Source organism: Trichomycterus rosablanca, chromosome 3 (assembly GCF_030014385.1).
Source record: "Trichomycterus rosablanca isolate fTriRos1 chromosome 3, fTriRos1.hap1, whole genome shotgun sequence".
Taxonomy (NCBI): Eukaryota; Metazoa; Chordata; class Actinopteri; order Siluriformes; family Trichomycteridae; genus Trichomycterus; species Trichomycterus rosablanca.
Genome location: NC_085990.1, coordinates 39,606,474 through 39,618,499, shown reverse-complemented (window position 1 = coordinate 39,618,499; position 12,026 = coordinate 39,606,474). Strand labels below are relative to the sequence as shown.

General features: G+C 41.2%; 1 protein-coding gene across 1 annotated transcript in view; it reads left to right on the top strand.

The window, feature by feature from the left end:
• The window catches only part of si:dkey-22o22.2 (neural-cadherin), a 170,289-nt gene that overhangs the window by 127,490 nt on the left and 30,773 nt on the right, over nt 1-12,026 (top strand). Inside the window, exons 17-19 of the mRNA XM_062992304.1 lie at nt 2,388-2,671; nt 3,348-4,965; nt 7,174-7,267. Coding sequence (XP_062848374.1) covers nt 2,388-2,671; nt 3,348-4,965; nt 7,174-7,267 — 1,996 coding nt within the window. The remainder of the gene's footprint in view (nt 1-2,387; nt 2,672-3,347; nt 4,966-7,173; nt 7,268-12,026) is intronic.

Here is a 12,026-nt window from a genome sequence, read left to right as displayed (position 1 = left end):
TGGGGAGAACACAGAGAGAGTAAATCCACTGAGAGAGTAACTGGGGTGGAGATCGAACACCTCCTGCTGTGCCAACATGATGCTGCAGCTGTAAAATATATATATATATATATATATATATTTTAATTATATGTTGACACTGTACTGGCTCATCAGAGTTTATTATGCCATATAACTATAGCATGTTGACAGTTGTCCAAATTTAGGTGTTCTAGCCACACCCATTGCGATTAGATATATAAAATCAATTCTTTCTGGCGACAATTTCTAGGAGGCCAATTTGTGTTTCAAAATGAATGTGCCCCTGTGTAAAAATCATGATATATGAAGACATGGTTTAATGTGGAAGAAATTTAGTGACCTGATCAGATTTCTGATAAATTGTAATGAATTGGTACAATCAGTTATAAGCCAGGCCTTTTACCGAATTCAGTGCTTGACTTGACAAATAGTCAGTTCACACTAAATGGGCACACATTCCCATAAACACACTCAGAAATCTTGTCAAAAGCTTTATCAGAAAAGCAAAGGCTGTTAAAGCTGTAAAGTGAGGAGGCACCATATTCATTACCATGGTTTATAATGGGATGTCCAGCACACTCATGAAGTGGTCAGGTCATGCAGTTTTTGTATAACAAAGAATAAAATGAGAAAGTAAATTGTGTTTACCAAACTCCTAGTGCTTTCAGAAACTCATAATGCTTTTGGAAAAAGAACCATATGAGACAGCAGGTCATTAAAGAACCTGCTTTGGGACAAAGCAAAGAAGATGCCTTCAGCAAGTGTCAGAGCGCATCAAGATCTGCAAAGTGCAAAGATGAGCTCAGCACATCTTTTCTAATTCTAACACATCACACACAGATGGTGTTTGTCTCATAAAATCTGATCCAGGCTGGTAAACAGAGTCAGAATTAAAGTAGTTTTTTCTTTCTTTGTGTTTGGGGTAGATGTGGCTTGCAGGGTGGGGCTGTATGAAAGAATAGAGGGATTGTACTTTTGTTTCTGTATATAGATTATTCTTTTCATTCGCACCCTTTCATTCTAAATTAGAGCTAAACTTAATCTGAGTATATTACTCAGCAGATCTGCTGCAGCTCTTACAATTAAAGAATGGCAGAACATGATCAAGATTGATTCTAACAAACCGTGTGGGATTTAATGATCAGTTAAAGAAATAGAAAGTGGAGGATGAAAGGCTTGTGGATTTCTGATGTCTGTCAGTTTTAAATGCTTAGCTATGCCCAATGGAACAACTAAAATAACTAGTGGAATATCTCACTGCACCTTCTGGGCATCCAAGACAATATATAACTTTACATTAATTGGCTAAATAGATATTCTATATTTTTGTGATTTTAATTCTTTTTGCATTGTGATTAAGTGATAAGAACATACAGTACATTTTGTCCAAAATATATTCACAGTTTTAAGTTTCTATAATCTAACAAAATATACAAAATCCACTTAACTGGTGGTGTAAATTGTTATAATTGTTATTCCACTTATGCATTTTCCCACTTTTTATCAATCTAGTCAATTTCAGTTACCTAGTTATATCTCTTCCACTTCTGCAGATCCCTGCCCTGGAAAAGGAGGGTCAAACCTAACACATGTTCTCTCCAAAACATGTGCAGTAACAAACCGCTTCTTTTCACCTGCCTGAGGCGGGTTTACATGGTACACACAATTTCGCATACGGAGAGTCACGCACTGATGTCCATTATTCATTATCTCTGTGCAGGCGTCTTTGACTAGCCAGCAGAGGCAATAAATGCAGCAATAATGGGAATCCTTTCAGCCCGCCCTTCATCAGATATATCCAAACATGTTTGTGTAGATGCCCTGCTGGCTGATAGTGTTATTATGTTATTACAGATGTTTCATGTTATTACAGATAATTGCTTGTACATAAAATTGTAGGGCTATACCAAGCAGCATCAGCTCTTTCTCAATTAAAAATAATTAAACTATTATGTGTAAATGATTGAACTGGTTATTGAACTGCTTGTTAACGTAATGTAACAGAAACCCAAATCCCATTAAGAACATCTAATTAAACACAGATTAATCTGCCCCCAAACCAAAGTGCTTACACGTCCCTAATTCTTAACAGGTGCCAATGCCAAGCTGCGTTACCAGATTACTTTAGGGAACACTATGGGCACCTTTGATATTGAGCCAGAAGTTGGCACTATCTTCATTGCCCAGCGGTTAGACTAACAAACTTCTTAAATGTTGTCAACCCATGTTTTCTGGAACTTTGCTTTGTAGCCGTTGCTTTTTTCTGACCATAAAACTTTTGACTAGAAATAAGCAGGGGCTTATTTCTTCCAGGACAGCGTCTTAGTCAAAGGCTGTTGTGCTTACACATCCCTTATTCTTAACAGGTGCCAATGCTAAGCTGCGCTACCAGATTACTTCAGGGAACACTATGGGCACCTTTGATGTTGAGCCAGAGGTTGGTACTATCTTCATTGCCCAGCGGTTGGACTATGAGAAGGTGCAGCGCTATGAGTTACGGCTGGTGGCATCAGATGGAAAGTGGGAGAACCAGACAGTGGTGATCGTTAACATTATCAACCAAAATGATGAAGCACCCATCTTTAGCCAGACGGAGTACCATACCAGTGTCTTGGAGGAACTGACTGAACTGCCTGTTCTCGTGCTAGAGGTGAGTAAAAATAGCATATAAAAATGGCTGTCAGTTCTGTTTGGAGTCCCACGTACATTCCATCCAGTTAATTACGATATATTGGTTATGTAAAAGAGGAAATTATATTTCATAACTGAAGTGACTAGTTAAGATCACTTTAAAATTGTATACCATTAAAAGTGAAAAACTAATCAAGAAGGTAATTTACTTTGGATACCTGTCCACACACATTTTTTTACATACTTCAGACATCACCAGTTACAGTCTCTTGAGCTCCCACTGACAGCAATTGGTTTGAGGGGTTAGGGTTGGCACATGCTTTGTCTGAGACATGTTAAATCAAACACTGAATCTTTATGAGTTGAGGCTCATGCAATGTCATGATCAACACACACCTTGGAGGAGGATACAAACTGACCCCATATATACATATAAATCAGCGATTACTCAAAAATGACATCCATTTTACCCAGAAATCAGTACTAGTTATCTTCCAGATCCCAGCAAAGTATGTCTGGTTGCAACTTGCAGCCTCTAGACGATTGAAAGATTTTTCTCTAGTGCCACTTGGGAACCAAGACCTCCTTTTAAGCATGATTTAGGAGCCTCTTATGTTGGTAAATATGTTTGTTAGTCCAAAACTGAATTAATGAAGCCCCAACTAACATCACACATTATTGTTTTTATTGTTTAGGTGTCAGCCACGGATCCAGATCAGGAGGCAGACCAGAGTGCATTAAGATACTCGTTGCATGGACAGGGTGCTGGAAGCGAGTTTACCATCGAGGAGCTCAGTGGAAGAATATATGTTCAAAAGTGCCTTAATCGTGAAGAACGTTCAGCCTGGAGATTTCTGGTGTTGGCCACTGATGAAAACGGCGATGGTCTGACTGGCTTTGCTGATGTACTGGTGGAGGTTCGGGACATAAATGACAACGCACCCCAATTTATTTGCGCCTTCGAGGGATGCTTTGTTGGCTATGTTCCTGAGAACTCTCCAGCTGAAACCTCCATCATGGAGATGCAGGCCACTGACCTGGATGATCCTAAAGCTGGCAGGAACGCTGTCCTTACATACAGGATTGTCCAGAATGTCCGTAATGAAATCAATCTGGACCTTTTTTCAATCAATCCTGCAACGGGCACCATCTATACAGTGCTGCGTTCCCTGGACAGGGAGGTGGAGGACCGTTACTTGGTTGTCGTAGAGGCAAAGGATGGAGGAGGCCTGTCCGGGACTGGAACAGCCACCATTGTGGTTTCCGATGTGAATGATCACCCGCCAGTATTCACGCAAAAACTCTACTTGGCCTCCATGGCAGAAGACTTGGATATAAACAGTGAAGTCCTGGCAGTGACTGCTATAGATGGGGACGAGGGAGAGAACTCCGTGATGACCTTCAGCATCGTAGGTGGAGATGAAGATCGCAAGTTCTTTATCGAGACAGACAAAAAGAACAGGCAGGGTATAGTGCGTCTGAAGAAGAAGATTGATTTTGAGAAGCCGCATGAGCGCACCTTTAATCTGACTGTTAAAGTTGAGGATGCAGAATTTTTTAGTCTGTCTTACTGTGTCATCCAGGTGGAGGATTCCAACGACCACACGCCTGTCTTCTATCCCCAGTTCTATGATGCAGGGTCCATGTTTGAGGATGTGCCAGCAGGTACCATTGTGACCCAGGTGACTGCCATGGACCTTGACTCTGGCCAGAATGGAAAGTTTTTATACAGTATTTCCCAAGAGTCAGACCCCTTTCATCAGTTTTTAGTAGATAGAAATGGCTGGGTGATAGTAGCAGAGTCTTTGGATCGTGAAAAGGTCTCTCAGCACAGCCTGATTATCCTGGCCACAGACATGGGTACCCCTGCTCTCACCGGTTCTGCTATTGTCCTCCTGTCTGTGCAGGATATTAACGATAATGGACCTGAGTTTGAGGCCCCATATCAACCGATTGTTTGGGAAAACGCCGCTGCACCACAGGTTGTCCGTATGAATGACACTTCCATTCTGCTTCATGCTGTAGACAGAGATACCTCCACTAATGGAGGGCCTTTTTCCATCCGGCTGCTGATGCTTACCTCAGATGCCACAAACTTCAACCTGACTGACTTGCGAAATGGCAGCGCCATGATAGCAGCCCTACGGTCCTTTGATCGGGAGCAGCAGAAGCAGTACCTCCTGCCGATTCTTATGATTGACAGCGGTTCTCCTCCAATGAGCTCTACGAATACACTGACAGTTATAATTGGGGATAGAAATGACCACCCTCATGCACCTGGACACTCAGAGTATATAGTTTATAGCTATGAAGGTATGTATGTTTGTGTTTGTGTTATGCATTGCTTGATTAAATACAATACTATATTAAGACACTAGGCAAGCTGTAGCCTAGTGGTTAAGGCACTGGACTAGTAATCAGAAGGTTGCTGGTTCAAGCCACACCACTGCCAGGTTGCTGCTGTTGGGCCCTTGAGCAATGCCCTTAAACCTCAATTGCTCAGATTGTGTACTGCACTGTAAGTCGTTTTGGATAAAGGCGTTTGCTAAATGCCGAAAATGTAAATGTATATAACTCTAGTAGGACCTTGCTTACTGGCACAACAGTGGCAGCAGCTAGAACTTTTAGCCTCTAATTAATAGTTCTATATGTTAACCTTTGATACACTACAGGAAACAATCACTGAATAAATCAGTTGATAAATCAGCTGACCACTTAAATTTGGATCAAGCTGGCAAAAGAATGGATCTAGGTCACACTAAAAGAGGGTTCAGATAGCACAGACAGAAGAAGCAAAGTCAGTAATTCTTCACCTTGGTGTACACCCAGCAGACTTTACAAGCTTAAATGCTTGACCCCTCCAGTGGGGTCTGGTGACTTATGTCATGGAGCCCATTTTTCTGGTATTGTTTGGGTCCATATGCCCACTTATAGGAGGGGTCAGTGCAAATCAATAGACAGACTTGGAATGTTTTTGTCCTGATAGCAGTGGTCTCCTCTATGATGGCAATGCCTTCATGTATAAGATAAGACAAGACAAGACAAGACAAGACAAGATAAGATAACACTTTATTGATCCCGAAGGAAATTGCAGTATAGGGCACAGTTGGTCACTGAATGGTTTACTTATTATGAAAATGATTTAAATCGTATGCTATGGCCACCAGATCTCTACCCAACTGAACATAGTTGGGTGGTTTGAAACAGATATATTACACAGGTCTCATCTTTACCAATATTATTATTTTTAGTAGTAGTAGTATTACATTTTTTAATGCATTTTCTCCCTTTTTTCCTGATGTATCGTAGCCCATTAGTCTTCCGCTGCTGTGAATCCCGATTGCAACTGAGAAGGGTATATTTGCTTGCTCCATGCCCCTTCCTATGCGTGCACAGTCCCTCAACCCCTTCTTGGTGGATTTGCACATGAGGCTCATCCACTTCTGCACAGGTGCCTCAGTCTGCTATCCAGGATCATTGCACAGTGTTTAAAGATCCCACCCACTTAGTCCAGCCTTCTCCCACCCAGCAGACTCGGTGGCCAATTTTGTCTGCTACAGACACTGCCAATTGTGCCCGCTAGATGGCGCCCAGCTGACCGGTAGCAGAAGTAAAAGTGTAGGTAAAGTGGTGCAGCATTAAATTACTCTAGCCCACTACCGCTGGTATCCAGAGTTCCAATCCCCAGCGATGCTATCAGAAAGTTGATTATGTCTGAGAGGGAATATGGTTGAGGTTCCACAATGGATTGGAGTCCTGTCTGTTGTGTGTTACTGCATTGTGCCCAGAGATTCCAAGGAAGCCAGACCCTTCGTAACCCTGACGAGCACTGTGCGGTGGTAAAACCTGAGAATGAAATAAAAAGAAAGAATAATAATTTATTGATGTTACTGTTAAATAGGTTTTGTCATTTATCCACGCTTCAAGCATTTTCCACGTCGTTAAACACACACATTGGCACATAATCTGATCAGACATGAGTTTTAAAATATGGAATCAAAATTGTTAAGTAACTTTGTGGGATTTGCATAAGCCTGTGAGAGTAGCTAAAAACATTTCCTACAAAATTAATTTAGGATTTTACACCATCTGTCATCCTGCTAGTAAATGTAGCAGAAAATGGTGTTTGAGTCTAGTATTTTTAGCACCCATCATGTAGCTCAAACATGGCATGAAGCAAACAATTTATGCAAGTTCTATGTTTAATAGGCACATATACTGAAGCCATTTTAAAAGCTGTTGATTTCATGCCTAAAAGGATTACAATTTGTGTTTTGCCTCTGGTGAAATGCCAATGTTGCATGCTAATAGTATTGGCCCACCTACTAGGCAGCTTAAGCAGGCCCATATGTGCCAACACATGAGGTGATTTTTTTATTATCTTTAACAGAGATGTGAATGCCTCTTCCCACTCTTTTTTTCTACAACACGCAGATGCATAACACACACTGACACAACACACAGCCTCGGGTAATACAGTCTGTGAGAGGTGATTTCTTTATCATTTGTATTTTTCCACAGGTACACTCCCTTCCACTGTACTTGGACAGGTCCAGTCCCCTGACCTTGATGACTGGAGTGAAAAGGTTTACAGATTTGAAGACACCAGCCCCAGGTATTTTAAACTCTTATAGAACTTTAGTTTAACTTGTGCTGACAGAGGACAGCTGAGTATCTTATGCTCTTATTTTATTTTTATTTGTCTAACTGTATTAACTAGCAATTGGCTTGCATTATGCGTCAAAGCACTCCAGAGTTAAAGAGCCAGAGTTAAACGTTATGAGTAATTAACCAGCTCAAGACCTGTATTATATTTTATTATATTATATATTAAATGGTACGAGAAATGCTAAGTTAAATACACCAAGTTAAGTTTTTAAATACCATGTCCACTCACTGTCCACTCTATTAGACACTCTTACCTAGTTGGTCCACCTTGTAGATGTAAAGTCAGAGACGATCACTCATCTATTGCTGCTGTTTGAGTTGGTCATCTTCTAGACCTTCATCAGTGGTCATAGGACGCTGCCCACGGGGCGCTGTTGGCTGGATGCTTTTGGTTGGTGGACTATTCTCAGTCCAGCTGTGACAGTGAGGTGTTCAGAATTTGTCTTTGCTTCTTAATCTTTAAATGTATTTGCTTTCTTATATTACTGGCGTTCCCTTGGACTCCAACAACTTGTCATCTCACTGCTTTTAAAGGTTAAAAGTAAGATTGTGAATTCCTTTTAAAGATGGAATGGAAATGTAACAGGATGGCTGCTGAGTGGAGATTCAACGTTTTACTTATGTTAAAAGTCGTGCTCTACTGTGCGGCTTAATTTGACCAGCAAAGGGGGTGCATGGAGTCACAGTGTGACTTGTCATTCTCATGCTGACAGTCACCTGTAATTCATGAGTGCTGATGAGTGCCAGATGGCAGGTTTTCTATTAATATTGCAGCTTCTTCCTGTCCTGTTTGTCAGTGCCCTGGCTGACACCTGTCGTGTCTTGAAACTGTGATGCCGAATCGCTTTGTCCGCTCCAGTTTTCCACTGACTTTGAATGGTCAGCGCCCTGTTGTTTTAGATGGATGGAATGGATGGATGGATGAATAAAGTGGATGGATGGATGGATGGATGGATGGATGGATGAAGTGGATGGATGGATGGATGAAGTGGATGAATAAAGTGGATGGATGGATGGATGGATGAAGTGGATGGATGGATGAAAGAAGTGGATTGATGGATGGATGGATGGATAGATGAAGTGGATGGATAAATGAAGTGGATTGATGGATGAAGTGGATGGATGGATGGATGGATAGGGTGGATGGATGGATGGATGCATGGATGGATGAAGTGGATGGATGGATGGATAAAGTGGATGGATGGATGCATGAAGTGGATGGATGGATGGATGGATGGATGGATAGATGGATGGATGGATAGATGAAGTGGATGGATGAATGAAGTGGATTGATGGATGCATGGATGGATGAAGTGGATGGATGGATGGATGCATGAAGTGGATGGATGGATGATGTGGATGGATGAATGGATGGATGGATAGATGAAGTGGATGGATAGATGAAGTGGATGGATGGATGGATGGATGCATGAAGTGGATGGATGAATGGATGGAAGTATGGATGGATGCATGAAGTGGATGGATGGATGGATGGATAGATGAAGTGGATGGATGGATGAAGTGGATGGATGAATGGATGGATAGATGAAGTGGATGGATGAATGGATGGATGGATGGATGGATGCATGAAGTGGATGGATGAATGGATGGATGGATAGATGAAGTGGATGGATGAATGGATGGATGGATGAATGGATGGATAGATGAAGTGGATGGATGGATGGATGAAGTGGATGGATGAAGTGGATGGATGAATGGATGGATGAATAGATGAAGTGGATGGATGGATGAAGTGGATTGATGGATGCATGGATGGAGGGATAGGATGGATGGATGAAGTGGATGGATGGATGGATAGATGAAGTGGATGGATGGATGGATGAAGTGGATGGATGGATGGATAGAGGGATGGATGCATGGATGGATGGATGGATGGATGGATGGATGAAGTGGATGGATGGATAGATGAAGTGGATGGATGGATGGATGGATGGATAGATAGATAGATGAAGTGGATGGATGAAGTGGATGGATAGATGGATGAATGGATAGATGAAGTGGATGGATGGATGGATGAAGTGGATACATGGATGGATGGATAGATGAAGTGGATGGATGGATGGATGGATGAAGTGGCTAGATGGATGGATGGATAGATGAAGTGGGTGGATGGATGGATGGATAGATGAAGTGGATGGATGGATGGATGGATGGATGAAGTGGATGGATAGATGGATGGATGGATAGATGAAGTGGATGGATGGATGGATGAAGTGGATACATGGATGGATGGATAGATGAAGTGGATGGATGGATGGATGGATGAAGTGGATAGATGGATGGATGGATAGATGGATAGATGAAGTGGATGGATGGATGGATGGACGGATGGATAGATGAAGTGGATGGATGGATGGACGGACGGACGGACCGACCGACCGACAGACAGACAGACAGACAGACAGATCCCTTTATTAATCCCATAGGGAAAGTCAGTTATTATAGCAGCTCAAGATACATTAAAGCATAAAGTATTAAAGTACACAAGAATTAAAGTACACAAGTATTAAAGTACACCAGTATTATTGTACAACACTGTGTAATTAAGTAAATAGAATAAGAAATGTAGTATGTAATATAATTACCTTTAAAAAGTGTAATTGCAGTAAAATTAACAGATTAAATATGTAATACACTAAACTGTTGTAAGGTGTTAATTGCAGTAAATATTAACAGGAGTGTAATGTAATGTAGGCTTCATAAACAGAGAGCTTACATGGAAACCTTGCCCTGGTGTTTCTGTGTTTTGTGCCATGATGTCCCCATTTTCTGGGGTGAGACACCCATAAATCCACTTGGTGCTCAGAGGAAGCACAAGTAGTGTGGTCGGGGTGAGTACCCATTTTAGGGCCGACACTGGGTGGACAGACATGGCATAAAATATTATAAAACGTGCACCGCGCCGCTCAGGTGGCGCAGCGGTAAAAAGAAACGCGCTGCAACCAGGGCTGGATTCTGAGAAGCGTGGTATCGAATCCAGCCTTGCTTTACCGGTTCGAAGCTGAGTGGCTATATGAGCAACGATTGGCCGGTTGCTCATGTGGGGGGTGGGACAAAGAACCGGATGTGGGTCTCTCTCTGTCAGAATGCGATTGCGTTCTCTGCCGGCTGATTGGAGGCGCTTACACAGAGATGGGAGAGGGTGCCCTTAGGGTGTGTCTCTCCGCATGCAACGCTAGGTGGCGCCAAACTCGTCAATGTGTGGGTGGCAAAGATGCATCTGGCTGCTGCTCGTGTTTCGGAGGGGATACGGGTTAGCTTCAATCACCTCCGTCAGGGCAGGGTTCGGCATAGACAGAGAGGAAGCACGATGCTAATTGAACAATTGGATGCGCTAAAAGGGGAGAAAAAGGGGTAAAAAAAAAAAAACGTGCACCGCTATTCACACACATACAAAAATAAACATTTTGTGTTATATTCAAGCCTGTCTCTTTAAATTCTGCTTATCTTGTTTAAAATAAGCATCCTTGAGCTGTTGTGAAATAAGTTTGCCCTTGGTAATTAAAATAATGACCACATTCATACATTAGCAGTTTATCACAGGGCTGTGTGGAATGACTTTTGGCAGACATAGCATCTCTTCAACCTTGGCCGTGTTTCATTTGCTTACTTGACAGTTAATTACCTCATTTGGCACAGTAGCTCAATGTCACCAACAATGTGGAACTCAATTGCTGTTATGTGAACATGATTGCAGCTTTTTAAATCTAATTTGAATGTTAGCCAGTGTGAGTTTGCTGACCTTGGTGCATGATTTCAAGGCTGAGAAACACAGTTTAGCACTGTACGAAACATATCGTATTGCATTCATCTCCAGAGTAAAGTTTGTGCTGCATTTAAATCACATTAGCTGCTGATTCATCGATAGTGACAGTAGTGGATACTGTTTTCCCTGTGTTACAGTTATTAGCCCTCGTTATATATTGTTTCAATACTTCTAGCTCCAGTACTTCAATACTTCCTGCTTCAATAGCTTCTACTTTCAGGTCATTTTGTTCTGTACAGACGTAAATTACTGCCATTGTACATACTGTAGTTCTTCTGTAAGCTTAATGTTAATCTTTAACTTAAATCTTAACTCATCATTTGTACAACTCCCCTTAAAATTTCAGCATTTTACATAATACAGTAGACCCTTGACTTACGAATTTAATTGGTTCCAAAGGGCTGTTCTTGAGTCAAAATGTTCGTTAGTTAAACCTATTTTTCCCATAAGAAATCATGTAAATATAATTAATCCGTGCCAGACCTCCCAACCACCCCCATACCTAACCTTTCTAATGTCTTAAATGGTCTTTTTTGTTATAAATACAAGTAAAGTATATTTTCCCTTAAATCTTAAATGATAGAATAGACATTCCTGTAAACAATAATAAACAACAATACACAGTAGTACTCTACATAAAAACACACACATCACTTTTCAGTACAGTACGTGTGCTGTACCATACACCATAATAAATTTCCTTCTTTTTTTTATAAAATATATCTACCAGAAGCAACAATAACTCTCATATTTCTCTATTATCTCCTTCTTTATTTCAATAGTGTTATATTTTGTAGGTGTAATTGCACGAAAGAAAGAATACTTTACAGCTACTGGCAGGAGTAATTATACAACAACAACAAATGTAATAGATTTTTCATTTTCTCACCACTACGCTTTCTCTTCATATTCTCTGGGG